The sequence below is a fragment of the Mycteria americana genome, chromosome 7, assembly GCF_035582795.1.
Source record: "Mycteria americana isolate JAX WOST 10 ecotype Jacksonville Zoo and Gardens chromosome 7, USCA_MyAme_1.0, whole genome shotgun sequence".
Taxonomy (NCBI): Eukaryota; Metazoa; Chordata; class Aves; order Ciconiiformes; family Ciconiidae; genus Mycteria; species Mycteria americana.
In genome coordinates this window covers 41,964,617-41,980,400 of record NC_134371.1, presented here as the reverse complement: position 1 = coordinate 41,980,400, position 15,784 = coordinate 41,964,617, and the positions used below count along the sequence as shown (strand labels likewise).

The 15,784-nt window shown below is 52.9% G+C and overlaps 2 protein-coding genes across 13 annotated transcripts in view; both read right to left on the bottom strand.

Annotated features, from left to right (window-relative positions):
* The window catches only part of MTA1 (metastasis associated 1), an 88,177-nt gene extending 87,990 nt beyond the window's left edge, over window positions 1–187 (bottom strand). For all 3 annotated transcript variants that reach the window (XM_075508100.1, XM_075508101.1, XM_075508102.1), the window contains exon 1: window positions 33–187. In XM_075508100.1, the coding sequence (XP_075364215.1) occupies window positions 33–149 (117 nt within the window). In that variant the 5' untranslated portion in view covers window positions 150–187. The remainder of the gene's footprint in view (window positions 1–32) is intronic.
* Window positions 188–3,949: 3,762 nt separating this feature from the next.
* PACS2 (phosphofurin acidic cluster sorting protein 2) overlaps window positions 3,950–15,784 on the bottom strand; it is an 83,688-nt gene continuing 71,853 nt past the window's right edge. For all 10 annotated transcript variants that reach the window (XM_075508096.1, XM_075508095.1, XM_075508099.1 and 7 more), the window contains 3 exons: window positions 12,386–12,612; window positions 10,328–10,441; window positions 3,950–9,349 (listed from right to left, as the gene is read on the bottom strand). In XM_075508096.1, coding sequence (XP_075364211.1) covers window positions 9,231–9,349; window positions 10,328–10,441; window positions 12,386–12,612 — 460 coding nt within the window. In that variant the 3' untranslated portion in view covers window positions 3,950–9,230. The remainder of the gene's footprint in view (window positions 9,350–10,327; window positions 10,442–12,385; window positions 12,613–15,784) is intronic.

Genomic DNA, 15,784 nt, shown 5'->3' with positions numbered 1-15,784 from the left:
CGCACACACGGACACACAGCCTCTCCTCACACACACACACACACGCACAGAGTGCCTCTACAGACACACACGGACACACAGCCTCTCCTCACACACAGCCCCCCCGCCGCCTGCCCTCGCACAGCTCGCCCGTCGGCACATAGGCTCATCCCTCCTCACACACCCAGCCTGCCTGGCGTGGACAGCCCTTCTCACACACACAGGGCCTGTCCTCACGTACAGCCGGACACACACACGCTCAAACAGCACCTGTGCTCGCACACAGCCCTCCTCACACACACGCACCCGGGTGTACTCACAGCCCTCCTCACACACACACCAGGCCTCCTCACATGCACACCACCTGTATTCATGCACAGCCTCCACGTACAGACAGCGCCTGCTCTTGCAGCCAGCCCCCACGCTGCCTGTCCTCACACACACACCCCCACACACCTGTACCTACATCCATACACTGCCTGCTCCCCGTGTACACCCCTCCAGCCCTACACACGCAGGTGGAAGTCCCATGCCCTACGCACACCTCCTGCTCACACGCCCCTACCCCTCCTACATTGTCTCCCTCAGGTCCCCGCAATGGCGAGGGGCTGCCTGGCCTGTCCCCTCTATGCCCGTGACACCTGCTGCCCTGAGACACTGCCATGCTGGGGGCTTTCCCCCCTCCTTGGGTGTCAGCCCAAAAAGTGAAATGTAGGTGAGGACCTTAGCTTTCCCTTGCCCACTGACCTGGGGGTGTCACCGTCCCTTCTTCACCCACAGATGCCTCTCTAGGCGTCTCCTCGGCAGCCCTGCAGCAGTTACACGGTTGTTGAACAGTCGCTGGCTCCAGATCGCTCTGCAAAACTCACGCGTTGCTGCTGCCATTTTCTCTCCTACAGGAACTGACAGGCTGATGCCAAAAAATACCCAAAGAAACCATCAGTCTTTGGTACATACCACCTTTACAGCAGGTCCCCCAGTGAGCGCAGAGCGGGTGACTGGCCATCCCCCCTGAGGACTTCTCCATGCACTCAGCCAAGGCTGGGTGGTGAACCCCAACAAAGTGCTACATCTCCGATGGTCAGCATAGGCAGACCCGGGGCACCGCTGGCCTCTCAGGCATGGCAGGACATGTACACTTGCTCCTCAGCTCCAGCGCAGAGCTGGAGAATCACCACCTCATGTTGCCTGAGCCTAAGGTGTCAGCCCAAGACCCCTCCTCACAATCAGACAGGTCATGACAGCCAAAAAATATGTCACAAAACTCTTTGCTGGAGTAAGTGGTTGACAGTACAAATGGTCATACGCTTTACCAGGGCTGGGCATGGCCACTGCCTGCACTCTCAACCCCGGTTGCCATAAGGTCCTGAAACAGCTGCACAAGACCACCAAAAACCTTGACATCTGCCAAAATACATCTATTTGAAAAAGAACAGGGCTTTTATTAAAATTTGCTTCGTGTGTTAGGAAAAAAAAAAAAAAAAAAAAAAACCCAAACCAAATCTCTGACAGTCCTTGGATCCCAGTAGGGCACAGGGCTCTGCTTTCATGTTTCCAACGTGTGCAAGGAGCATGGCTGAGTGAAGAAAGCGCTTCAGGCGGTGAAAATCGGTCAGCCAAAAAAGTTCAATGCGCCGGGGGGCACCACCGCAATATTTCTTCCTTTCCAAGCTGGCCAGGGAAGCACGTGCCGGCACAGCCATCAGGGACACCATGGGGTGCGAGGGCTGGCTCTCCCCAGGCTGCTTCTGCAACCGTTCTGCAGCACAGAAAATAATTCAGTAGGACACAGAAAAATTATCCAGAATAAATATTTACAAATCGCATCGTGGGGCACTTGGTAGTTGCACACGAAGAAGCAGCCAGTCACATGGTACTGACTACTCTTTCCAGATGCTAAATGGTTTTTTAAACAACAGTAACAAAACCATGTCGGAACTTCCCTGCTGTTCCTCTTCCAGGTTAAGCAATAGCTGTGGTCACCACTGGGGTGTTGTGCAATTGGAGGGAGGGGAGCCAGCACCGGCGGCTGCAGCCTGAGGATGAGCAGGTTCTTGCAACAGCCCATCTCCCACCACCAAACCCCACTCCCACAGGTGCCACTGACTCCCACTGTGGCAAACCCAGTCCTTCCAGAAGGCTTTTGGTGCATCCTGACAGGGCATCGCTTGCATGACGCCTCTCACACAGCAGCAAAGGTGCACTTTGCTGAGAAAGGCCAAGACCTGCAGAAGGAAGCTGCCGGCGCTTTGGGAGCCCAGTCCGAGGTTGCCTGGTAGAAATTGGCTTGTCCCAGCACGTGTGGGCGAGAGAAGCTCGCTAGGCCCATTGCATGTGACCTGGCACACTCCATCCCCAAACCATCCTTGCTCCACCCAGTTCTAATTTCCTTCTTCTCCCTTCCAGAAGACAGGGGAGTGTGCCCATGGCCCCACCAGGGCTTTTGGCTTGGCATGGAGAGCTGATGCATGCTCCCCAGTGGTGTGGGGAGCACTCTGCTCCCCCTGCCAGCTCCCAAGCCTTCCCACCACCCCGGTCCCCTCCACTTGCACTCTCCTTTCCATGCTGAGACGAGCTCCTTGTGGGCTCTAAAAGGTGAAGCTCAGGCTGTGCCTCTTCCACACAGCTGGGCCCTTGGTGTAGGTTTACAGCTGAACCTGTGCAAAAAATACATAGCCAAAACACAGCCTTGGCCCACTTGTCTCCCCTAGCTGCCCCATGGTGCTCCTCCCATCTTGCCAGCAGCCAGGCCCTCTCCATGGCTTTTGGTACTGTCTCTGCACTCAAGAGTCCTGAATTTGCCCCCTCCGGAGCTACCTACCTTCCTCCTGCCTGGAGTTATCCAAGCCCCGCTCAGTGGCACTGGGGGTGCGTCTTGCATCCCCTCCTCCAGTAAAGGGCTGCCATAAACACGCGGGCAAGCCTGGCCAGGCCGTGTGGAGGAGCTGGGACATCCATCAAGACCTGTGTGCTTTGAGAGCAGCCTGGCCCGCTGTGGGGAGCTCCCTTCACTCCCAGCTCCTTGCTCTGTTGGCAGCCACCCCTCCTGCCCCCATCCTCAGCCAGGGGAGCACAGGGATGCAGGGTGCTCCAGCTCTGCATTCCCATTGCTGCCTCCAACGTGCTGTATCCTGGGGATGGCAGCCATGGGCCCATTTCCTGAAATTTCCTTACCTTTCTGCCTCAAAACAACTGCTTTAGCTCTTCTCTTTCCTTCTTCTCTCCACCTTCCCACTCCCCAGCACCAAGCCCAGGTGCTTGCCACCCCACACACCCAGTCGCCTCTCTCACCACTCTCCCAGGAGCACATGCAGTTTCAGGCTACTGCAGCCTCAGTCTTCCCCCACCGAGTCCCCCCCCATGGTACCCGAACACCACCTGTGTCCATCCAACGCAGCCCCCAGACCAGAAATGGGAACCAGCCTGGTCCCTGCTTGCTGCGAGGGGGTGAGGAGCAGGTGCTAGAGAGGGCTGTCGGATCCAGGAGAGCTGCAGGAGGCGAGCAGGTCCCTCTGGGAGAGGAGACATCAGGGCAGGGGAGACGGCAGCAGGGCTGCAAAAACCACAGGACAGCTTGGTGCTGGGGAGGACATGCCAATCCGCCAGCTCTGCCCTGGAAGCGCTGCCAGGCAGCTGGATAAATAACGCAAGAGATCCCCCCACACCAGAAAGCCAAGCTGCAGTCTCCTACTGGAGACAACTGCCCCAGTTACGCCAGAGCAGCCCCTGCTGAGAGACGACTCAGGGGACGGGTGTGTGCTTTCATGTCCAGTTTTATTAGTGTTGCATTAGTACCATAAAATAGTTGACGAGGTCGAGCACGTTGCAGTTTGTTCCAAAAAAAAAAAAAAAAAAGGCTATTTACATTTAATCTTCATTAAAAAAAAATCCTAGAACCCAAACAATACAACAATGAAACAGATGGACAACTCAGGAATCTACGAAGTGGTAACGTCCCCTTGTACGCCACGGTCTGGACAAGGCTGGCGGCACACAGCCCCAGAACCCATGTTTGCAAGGCGCTGCCCCGTGGCCATGGCATGTACACAACCGGGCAGGCAATGCTCCGAGGCAACCCTCTGGCCAAGGTGCAAAGCAGCAGCTGACTGGGTGTGGCCCCATACCGGTGCTCTTCCTTAAGGAAACCAGTGACCTGCTGCTTTCCAACTTGGCATGTCCCCTGCTCCCCCAGTCTGTGCCAATGCAGCCAAGTGACCCCGCAGGAGCCGGCCCTGCCAGGAGCATCTCCCATGAGAACCCTGCTGAAGAGGCTCCAGGAAACCTCTGGGAGACACTGCTGCTCATTTTTGGCCTCCTCCCTGCCAGATAAGCCTGGAGAGAGCGTCACGCTAAATGCCACCACACAGCTATCTGCCAAGATTGAGACCCCCTGAACAAAGGGGACAGAGGCACTGCATCCAACCTAGCTTCAAGAAAGCTCCAGGGCCCCCAGTTCTTTACCGCTGCACAGAGGGACTGCCCTAATCCCAGCCTTCCCGATCCCTCGGCACATCAAGCAGCAGGAGAAGGCCACTCGCTCTGCTGCCTCTCGCCAGAATTGGATTTTCTTCTTAAACTTGGAGGTGCCAGGTGCAATGCCCTCCACCCCAGCACTCCAGTGCTCCCTCCAGCACACACTGTTGGTGAGAAACAAGATGGGGCCTTCGCTGCAATCGCAGGTTAAGCATGGGGCAGTGTAGTTCTCAGCCGAGTTTGATGATAGAAAGCAAACAGGCACATCTCCTCCAGCCCCAGAAACCTCCCAGCCACCTACCCCTGCCCTGCAGGATAAAGCCACAAGTGTGTGCTAATTAAAGCAGCAAAACACAGCCAAGGAGACAGTGGCTCTCCCCAAACTCACGTGTAATTAAGGAGGACTCTAGAGTTACCACCGAGATATAACTGGTAACAATTGAACTGGATGTAAACTGCAGCACTGAGCTAAAACAGCCACCCAAGATATCCACAAAGTTGCCAGCGCTGCAGGAGAGCCAGTCCTGATTGAACGCTGGCAGGGCTGAGGTCCAGCCTTTGTCTCCAGGAAACTCAACCTGGAGGACCAGGAAGCACTCAAGGTGCAACACGACGCCACAAAAACCTTCCATCTTTCATCTGCTCGCCAGCACTGTTAAACTAGGTCAGCGACGCACAGCCCGGCGCAGCAGTGAGCCTGTTCCTGAGACCTCACCTCTGAGCAAGGCGGGGGCCCTTCGCCCAAGAGCAGCTGGAAAAGAAACCGGCTGCTTTGAGAAACCACAGCCAGGGAAGGGGGGAGATATGAGCTCTGCGGGGAGCAGGGGCAAGCTCTGGGACACAAAGGGACAGGGAGACCAGGGGACACCGCCTTCAAAGCACCTCCCGTTCAGAGATCAGCTCAGATGCTGCCCGCTCCAGCCCCTGCCTTCGCTGTCAGACTGCGCGGCTCCAAAGCAAGCCCTGTCTAATGCAGGTGGGCGAGATAATGCCACTTAGTTTCATCATTTGAGTTGCACCTTCCTTCCCAAAACTCTCAAGAGCCAAACGCAGAGCGGTGCTGTCGCTGCTCTAAGCCATCGTTCTGCACTCACCGGCTCGCACGCAACCACCTAACCCCACCAGGCTGGCACAGCTCTGCAGGCACGGGCCCATCGCTGCCCCGGCGGCTCTCCCTGGCCCCGCAGCAGGGATCCCTCCGGCCAGCAGGGCTTGCTCACAGCAGGGTCCCCAAGGAAACTGTTGGGGAAGCTGGGAGGCTGGGAGAGCCGAGATCAGTCACTCATTCATGTCACCAGGTGCAAAGCTCCTTCCCAAAACGGTCTGAGCCACGTACGTGCTTTGACACGCATTTTCCTTAGAGACAGAAACCTGTTTCTCCTCCAGTCAGGGACAGAAACAGCTGCACAAAGTGGCTCCACATGAGACAAAAGAAACAACAGAGGCACAACACCCTGACTGGAGCAGCACTACCAAACTCGCATGCCAGCCTCTAAGGCTGGGAAACACCACAGCCACCCCCTGGGCACACAGCTGCCTGCAGGCAGGCCCAGCCTGTCACTGCTGGACTCCAGGAGGACAAGGCTGAGAAGCCAGGATGTTTTCTTGCCTGGAGGTGGCATTTCAGAGCAATGGCAGCTTTCCACAGGGGAGAAACCCTGTGGAGACGCAAGCCCTCAGGTCTCAGGCGTACAGAGATTTTCCTGGTGAATTCACTTGTATAAAGTTAGAACAAAACACAAACCAACATGAAATGCAACGAGCAGAAGTGTTTCTCTCACACGTACACACACAGAGTAGAGCAGGGCAACACACATTTGATAGGCAGGACCCTGGAAATTCTGTCGTAGCTACCATTTGTTTCTTTACAGTAGGTTGAAATACAAAGAGGAGCACAGTGATGGTTTCCCCCTCACCCCCCCAGTAAACAAAGTTATTGCAGTCAGTCAGTCCACCCCACCTCTGCAGCACTAACACGCTCCGGCACCAAGAGCTGCCCAGGCTGCGTGTGGCTCCTGATGCTGGAACCCAGCCCAATCACCCTTGTCACACCAGCGTGACACTCAAGGAAGAAATCACACACTGACTAATTTCCTTTAAAAAGCATTTTTTTTGATGCAACAGCCTCAATAAAGAAAAAGAAGTGATGTGCTTATACACCATCTCCCACGCTACCGCTGCTAGGCAACAGTATACAGTCCCAGAGCATCAGCTCAGGTCAACCGAAAATGCATGAACTGATGGACACAACGACATTTGAACTACAACTGAGCTTCTGCCACAGCCAAGAGCTAGCAGACGGCAGGCAGACCTGCCCGCGGGACTGTGGGAAGAAACAGAGTATTGCAACTAGACAATATGTCCTGCCCAGCAGCATGCCACCGGGCGTGGGACCATGTCCTCCTCCCCTGCGTGGTTTGAAGGGAATACCCAGTCCCTGGCCAAGTAGGTTGCACCACTTGTGCTGGGAAAGGGTTTCACGAAATAAGAGTCGGTGAAGCAGCCCGTGCTGTGAGCTGCAACAGGCACTAGATCCAGCAGGGACCACGCTCTTGCCTAATAACCCCTTGCTCCCCATCAGCAGGAGAAGGTCTAACAGAGCACACCACCCCTGCCCTGCCCAAAAGAACCTGGGCAGTCCCTGTGCAGAGCAGGACCTGCCAAGCAGGGCAAAGCGGGTTCCCCAAGCCTTTAAAAACCCAAGGGTAAGGGATCAGACAAAAAAAAAAAAAAAAAAAAAAACCAACCAAAAAAAAACCCACCACAAAAAGAAAACCAAAACCAAACCAAAAAACACCCCCCTCCCCCAAAAAGCATCATCACTGCCCTCAGAAAGTGCCTTCTGGAAATGCTCACAGAGCCTGGCCTGCCCACAAGGGTGGGACCCAAAAGGACCCTATCAAAAACTTCAGTCCCTTACCCTGAAATGCCAGAGATATCTGTTCTTCCACAGAGCAAGCACACTCAGCTCTCCCCAAACCCCATCTGCCCACCTGCTCCAAGTCCCTCCCAGGCATGCCTCTGGAGAGCAGGTGGCCACATCTACAGTACCCATAGCCGCCCAGACCTGCGGCTTGTCATGCTGCCTCCTTGCAAGAGCATCCCCTTGTCCTGGCACCCCAAGCATCCCTGGCAGCAGTAAGGTGTACAAAGTGAACGCAAGCACAGCCAGAGCCAAGCCAACAGCACGAGACACTCAAAAATCTCACTCCTCCATCTCCCAGGTTGTCTTGCTGGCCAAGGTGGGCAAAGAACCTGGCTGGCTTTATCCTCTCTCACGTCCCAGCTACAGCTTCCACTGCACCTTGGGACTGAAATTCCTAGCAAAGCCTCAACCCATAGGTAATGCTGTGCCAGGGCAAAAGCATATCCTGCTGGGGAAGGGATGCAATCCACAGAGGAACGCCTGCGGGGAGGAATACTCAGAAAGCAGAAGGTAAGGACAACAGCCACCCACAGAGCAGCCCACAGGAGGCTGCCTACCCCTAGCACCCTTTGTTTTTGTTACAGTCTCTCAGTCCCTATGAGAGGTCCTGGGTGGTTCAAGGGCATGGCAAAAATGCACTCCTGCAATGGCCCTGAAGCCAGGCAGTCTGCACCCGGCCTGGGGAGGTGCACCAGGGAGACGGCAGCAGGCTCTGGGGAGCACAGTGCGGTCAGGGCAGGACAAAGGCAGAGCAGATAAAGCAGCCCACGCTACCTCACGTGTGTAGTTTGACAGATGGACAGGAAGGCAGCTGGACATGCAGAGCGCCTGGCTGGCTCCCAGTCCAGCCACTACAGTGATGTGATGTATCACTTCACAGGCAACGGCTCATCTTCCTGGGTTTTTTTTGGCAACTTAATTTTTTTTCCCCTCTTTTTTTTTTTTTAAATTTTTTTTTTTTAGAAAGCATTAAAAAAAATCTGCAGCTGTTAAAAAAAATCCTTTCCCTTTAGAGGCTGGACGAGGTTTTATTGACAGGTAAATAATCGGTGTGAGTATGTAAATAGCAGCGACCCCACTGACGCGGCGTCCCTCAGCAGCGCAGCCAGCTGCGGGGACATTGTGACTGGCTCGGTTTGGTCATTGTCACAGACCTGGGACACTGGAGTTTCCTTACACCTAGTGTTTCCCTAATTCCTGTTCCTGCCCAACGCTCCTCAGGCATCACTTCAGCACAAGCACCTGCCCATCCCCGTGGCAGACTCCACGCTCCAAAGGGGATCTCCTCTCCAGACCTCCCTAGCTATGCAAGTGGTTTGTTTTTCAAACCGGACGGTTGAACTCCCTCCAGACTTGATGATCTCTCGTCCTTTGGCGGCAAAGAAGAAAGACCGGCCATCTTTTTTTCCCAGAAATACAGAGGGAGGGGGCCAAACGCACCATAACACGCATGATCTTCCACAAAATCCGTTCGAGCTGATCCACGGCTCCCCCAGCCCACTCACACCAATGAGGTCTCAGGTTAATAAGCAGTGCAGTTATTCAGCTATCTGCTCGTAAGTGGTAGGTGTTCTTGGGCAGGTTGCCTGCTCCTGCCAACTCCCCCACGACTTCATGTTGTCAGCACATCTATATTTAAGACTGGGTTTTTTTGCCTTTGTTTAAAGGGGTTTCCTTCCCTTGTAGTAAACTGAAGAGTTAATAGAAAAAAGTAATTCAAACATAATCCAAGCACATCTGTAATTAATTCTGCAGGAGAGGGCAGAGCGATGCGAGTCAGAGTTGGCACGCAATTCCTGGCTCCTGGTGTGCAGTTCCCGGGACGGATAAAAGGTCCCTCTGCTGAGCACGGCTAGAAGTTAGATTTGGAGTGTCCAAATATGCAGATGGGAAAGTGCTTGACATGAGAGGACCACTGTGCTGCCAGCTGAAAGAACTTGACATCGTTCCACTCCACCCCATCGATCAGGACTGCAGAGGAGGGTAAAAAGAGAGGAAAGTTAGAAAATACCGATTGGAAGTGGCCAGCCTGAAACAGCTTTGCTAGAAACCTCCCTGCAGTTGGCAGAGGGAGGCCTGGCCATGTTCTGTGCTCAGGGTATGCGCTGCTCTGCCTGGCCACCCCACAGCTGTAAACAGCTGCACACACAGGGAAGAAAGGCTCGAGAGCAGACCAGGTTTAGAGAGAACAGCTCGGATTGTTGTTCCAGCATTGCTCACTGACACCAGAGCTCCCCAGACTGCTGATTTCAGTGTCACCTGATCTGATTTCTCGAATTTCCTAAACACACTTTTCTTTTTTGGACAAATGCACTCTTACAGAGATGGGTATCAGTCCCTCCTCACTGGCACTCTTAACCAGGAGATCTGCGTCTCCTAAAGAGGTGACACGTTCTGTGACCACCCCTGACACTCACCAGTCTCACAGGGACTGGGCCAGGATTAAGGAGGTGACCTAAGCAGATCCCTCTGCTGTTAACAGTGGTGGGGATTATCAACTGAATAGGCTACAGGGATATTTTTGACACTGGATGCACAGCTCCACTGACAGCCACTTTAGGTCTGCCTGCAAGATGCATGTATGGCTCCTGCTGTGGCATGCCTTTCTGCCAGAGTCCTGCCTAGAGGAGTAGCCACACTCTCACCGCTCTCCGCCATCACTTTCCAGACATGCAAGGGAAAAAGAGAATGAAGGGAGGGGAACAGAGCCTCACACAGGGTGCTGATTCAGAGGAGTTCCTAGGTAAGGGATGATTTTTCCACATCCCAGACCTATTAAGGCATTCCCCCACGCTGGACACATCCAAGGCCGTTCCCCAGGAACACCCCCATTACGTTGGCTCCAAGGCATGGATGGGGCAGAACACCAGGACAGCCCTTCGGCTGGAGGACAGCGCTGGCAGCTGAGCCTCACCCCAGAGCCCAACGGGATGCAAGTGCTGCACTTACCACGCAGCATGTTCTGCTGATGTTTCGCTGTGCAAATCAACCTGCTGATTCCTTCAATACACTGGCTCTTCGACTCAACCTCCTTGTCTTTTGTTTTCTTGGGCAAAAACATCACTGGAAGAAAAATCAAACCGGCATACAGTGAATCTCTGCCACTCACAGGAGCTGCACCAAGACCTGTTTTGGTTTTTGCCATTTAATCATTCATGTCTGAAAACTCTAACTCTAATTTTAACTCTTAAAATAATCCCTGTTTGGCAGGAGTTTGTGTCAGTGCTCAGCACCATCACCTATGCACATGGACATCTTAGCCCTAAGTATCTCTACATGAAGCATTCCCAGCTCATAACCCAGGCCCCAAAAGGCACCCTGAGAGTAACTTCTGCTGCTTTGCTGGGACACCAGGGAAAACTGCTGCACCTGTAGGGGTCCCCAGCCTGCACCCGGTGCTGGGCTGACGGGATCTGCCGGGCGGCCGCACCACCTAGGGGGAGTCCCACATACTGCACACGGCTGCAGGGCAGCACTGCGCTCCAGCCTCCCGATGTATCTGCAGGCCGGTTTGCTGCGCTAACAGCGCCCTAACACGAGCTGGGCTGCACAGACACCTGGGGAGCAGGAGGGACTACAAACTATGGGCGACTGGCGGAGAGGGAAGGCATTAGGAGAGCTAAAAAGGGTCCAGTTCCCCGAGAACTGTCCAAATGCATGAGCAAAGACGTACAAACTGGCTCCACAAAAGCTGGTGGTGTTGAACACCGCTGCTCCACTCTGGGCCAGCCCCAGTGAAGAATATTTTGAGTGTCTCAGGATTGCTTCTCCTGTAGGCGTGTCACTTAAAAAGGGTGTGGTCAGGGCTGGGAGCACTGGTACCGGCAGTGCCACAGCTATGTCGGCCCAGTAGTGACCTGGCAGCAGAGTTATGCACCCATGCCCTGCAGCCACAGGTCCAGAAGGCTCTGCTGGCTTTCTCTCAGAGCATCCAAAACCCCTGCTTCCACCAGGAATGACTCCCAGGCCCATGGGCAGGAAGATGTCGTGAAGGACAGCTATCGGCAGTTGAATATAAACGCAGAACTGCCTTGCTGCTTCCTTGAAAACACTTCTCCGCAGAGCTGTTCTCAATTTCTAATGTTTCACATTACCAAGGCCAGGAGCAAATACAGAATTACTGACAATATTTAAAATGCCTTTTTTGTTTGTTTGGAGAAAAAACTCAAAGCCATGATTTTAAGAGCAGAAGATTAACCAAGAAAAAAGTTAATGTCAGGCTTTGCGCTGAGAGCATTTCTCTTCTACCTCCTTTTGTCCCACAGAGCACTCTCTGCAAGAACGTAAGAGCTTCTGTGGAAAAGCTTACATTGCTGCAACACCGCTCTGAGTGACAACCTCTCTTGTATGTACATGCACACCTAGCAATTGCTTGGCAGGTCTGGCTAGTGCATTTGTGCAGCTGTGACAGTGGTATTTTAACATGAGGACACCGCATCAAATCCAGCAAAACATCTGCTGCGGCTGCTGCCATATGCTTCAACATGATGGGATGCACACATGTCCTGCCTCTGTCTGCACCTCTGTCATGTGGCAGAGGAGAGACCAGAGCATGGAGCTGTCAGACTGCAGGGTCTGCCCTGACTCTGGTGGTTGGGGCACAAGCTGCCTCTTACCTAATCCAGCACCCCAAACCAGCACCAGCAGGCTCACAAGGAACACAGGGAAGCTGTCCAGAGCAGCATACCTCCTGGCTTTCTGCACAGCCACCCACAAATGTCCTTGCTCTGTCCCCACCTTTGTTCTTCTGGGCTATAACATCTCAGCTGTTCAGCTGTAACTATGAACACATCCCCTTTTTACAGTGCAAAGAGGAACCGCCCTTTCAAACTCTTATCACCTTATGCAGTCACTTCTCATCTACAGACAGACTAGGATTTTGGGGATAAAAATAAGACTAAGGTGCTGTAATGCAGGACTGACAAGTCAGGCAGCCCTGGAGCAGCAGAACAGGGAGAGCAACATTGCACTCTTGGCCTTTGGCAACAGTAAATGCGTCCACCTTACCTTTCTTGTTCTTCTCTTTTGTCACGACGGTCATGGACATCGTTGGAGTGGTGGCAATTTCACCGCTGGCAGGTAACCTGCTGACCTGGAGGGACCGGAAAGTGCATTTCAGTGTGTTTTTGGTAGTGGAGGGGTCCTTCTTCTCCGGGTCTCTCTTTCTGTCCATCGGTGGAGCTGCAATCCAGTAATCCACTTGCAGGCCCATCAACTCAGCACCAAGGCTCTGGCTGGAAAACAAGAGAAGGTGGTAATTTCTGCACAGCACTCAGCAGAGTTCCCCCCATCTGTGTTTTGTCAGAGTGGCTGCCATTCCTGACCAGATGGTCAGAGGACAAGCGCCTGGCTCTTTGGGAAATCAGGCAGAAACATTTTGTAGTGAGACCTGACAATCACAAAAGCAAGAGTCATCACTCAGTGATGCAGTCTAGGTCACATTACATGGTGGTATCAGCTTGGCAGCACAGAACTGCAATGAGCTGAGCAAACTGACCTGCTGCACAGCCACAGGGACGAACAGTGGGAAAGGGAGCAGACAAGCAGTTTCCTAATGTGATGCTGAGTTCAGTGACCCAGCCAGCAAAGGCAACCCCTGAGGTGACCCAGATCACTTCCAGTTGTTGAGTGGGGAACAGGGGCTGTAAGCACCTTGCTGCTGCCTCCTGAGCACTGATGAGTTAATAACTCCGGCCAGGTGCAGCACTGCCAAAATCATCTCTGAACTGGGGCAAACGGAGCTGGTGCGTCCCTGAACATTAGGCACTCAGTTCCCAGCCTCCCTGGCTATTTCCAACTTCTACATCCATGAGCTCTCCTGCCACTAGCTGCTTCCCTTCCTGCCCAGATACTCCACCAGGTCACACAAGATCTCTGCTCTCCCCAGGTCCCTGTAATGGAGTTGGCACTGGGTGATCCACCCCACAGCCCTGCTGCAGGTGGGGAATTCCTGTGCTGGGAAAATGCTTTGCCAGTCCTGTGATGTTTGCTAAACAACAGCAGATTTTGGGACATGATCTGCTGTTGAAAACTCCCGCGCATCGTGTGGTAACAGACACGCGTCACCAAAACACACTGACAGTCTTTCTTGAGCCAGAAAAGGGAAGATGAGCAGCCTGGGAAATTCCACCCCTTGCCTGCCCCTGCCTCTCACTAGCTAACCCTGAGTGGAGCAGGGGTTTATCATTCAGCAGACCTACGGTTGACAGCCTATACTTCTTCCTGCACAATGACAGTGTTGAATAACATGCAAGTATTAGACAAAAAACTAACTTAATTTATCTATCAGTCTGTGTCCCCTGTTCAAGAAATAGCAATTGTTAAGGAAGATGAATCTGTGATCTTGAATGAAATACACATCCCTCTACACTGCCTGTCTAATGAGAAACTCTCAAGGTAAAATAAGGATGGCCTATTCTTAAGGTCCTCTCAGCAAATACTTTCCTTTTCTTTTCCATTTATTCAGCTGAAAGCCAGACCGCAAAGCAGAGTTCATCTTTGATCACCAAAACCAGGTTTTCGGGGCAATTTCAGAAGTGAGATTCTTTAAGGATGATTTTTTGGAGATGCAGCTTTGGATTTTAAAGCTCCTTTGCATCACATTTCTCATCTCAGTTGTAAAGACAAAGCATCCTAGTGTTCACTATGCCCAGGCAGGATGTTCCGTTCCATTCCTGGTTAAACATGTGGCTTAATCTTTCAGTCTGGGTCACCCTCCACCCCCTGTGCTGTCACATACAGATCAGTGGAGATGGAACAATGTTGAACCTCAACTTCCTCATTTCTTGATGATTTTACCACACAGCATGAAACCAAAAAGTACCAGACCCCTAGAGCCAGGGTGTCAACTTCAGATATATCACATCGATGGCTCACAACTAATAGTCTACACTCTTGTGGGTATAGGTTCCCCAACCACTTCCACCTTTGGGAAGCCCACACAGAGCTCACGCATGACAAGTCAGCTCTGCACTGCCAGCCAGCTGCTGCTGGGACCAGCCTTGGGCAGACAGGACTCTCCTGCCACCAAACCACAGGGGGCCAACAGGAGAGACTTGGGGAACTGGGCCTCCTGGCACAAGCTAACGGCCACTAACACCTTCCAGTTGCTGGGCACCTGCTAAACTGGGACTTCCACATTTCCATTTCCTCTTGTTAAAAGGGAACTCTCAAGCCATTTTAAGAAGTCAGAGGTTAAAGGTCCCCGCAGAGCTCTCTGGGGTGGGCAGGAAAGGTCGCCATTCTTCTCCAACAGGGACAGTAGGAGATGCTGCTTAAGGAGAGCACGTAAGCCCAGTCTCTAACTGCAGAACGTTCCCTTGGACTTCCCCAGCCTGACAATCACAGGATTAGGGATGTTGGAGGGGACATCCCTGAATCATCCATTAAGGGATCTGCTGTCCATGAATCTGCCTAACCCCTCTTTGATCTGCTGATCCTGCTGCCACAGAAGTAGCAGAAGCAGACATGGTCCCAATATGCCTTTCCTGCTGTGTCAGAAGTCCCTTTGTTTCTCCCTTTTAATTGACCTCTTACCAGCGTCACTGCATGCCCCCAGGTCTTGTACCACAGGTTTGGTGAACGACAGTTCAATATTCAACAAACCCACCACCACTGTGATTTTGCAAAACTTGAGTGGCTTACCTCTTTCCCCTCCTCCCCCAAACCGCAGAGTCCAAGCACTTCTACTCTCCCCTTACAAGGCTGCTGCTCTATCCCCTTGATCTTGTTAACTCCCCTGAACCTTTAACTTCACCATGTGCTTCTGGGTACCAGAACTGCACACAGAGCGTTAGACAGCTACACCAACATTTTGTGCAGCAACAAAATGAGAGTCCTGGCCAGGGCAATTATTTACTGGCAGTTTTGTAGGGGTTTTCTCCCTTCACATCTAAAAATTTCAGCTAAGCCAGAGCTTCACATTGCCTACAGGTGCTGTCTCCTTGCTGTTCTGATATGCATTCAGGCACACGCATGAATGGGAACTGCAATTCCACTATACCACCTTACAACTGTCAGCTCTCCCCTCACAGAGAAAAAGCCTGCTCCTTCCACAGAGTCACCCTGACCTTACACTCGCTTGGTCCTTAAAAACAGAAGAATCATGAGGGATTAGGCTAGCACCCACATGTATTAGGGTCAGTATTTTCTTTGGCTACATATCTCCCCAAGAGAATCCAGTCTCAAAGGGAAAATACCAGCAGATGGAGAGCACAAACCTTCCCAAACAGGCTGCCACAATGGCTCATCAGAATCATGGTTTCTGCCAGACCATCAGAAACAAGGCTGCCCCTTCTAGTTCAAATGTGTCTGCCCTTGAGAAGTGCGGCCTTCCCATCAGGTGCAAGATCCCCTCTGCCCTCCCCAGCTCCTTGTCGGCCGGCAGGGACACAGTCACTCCAGAGG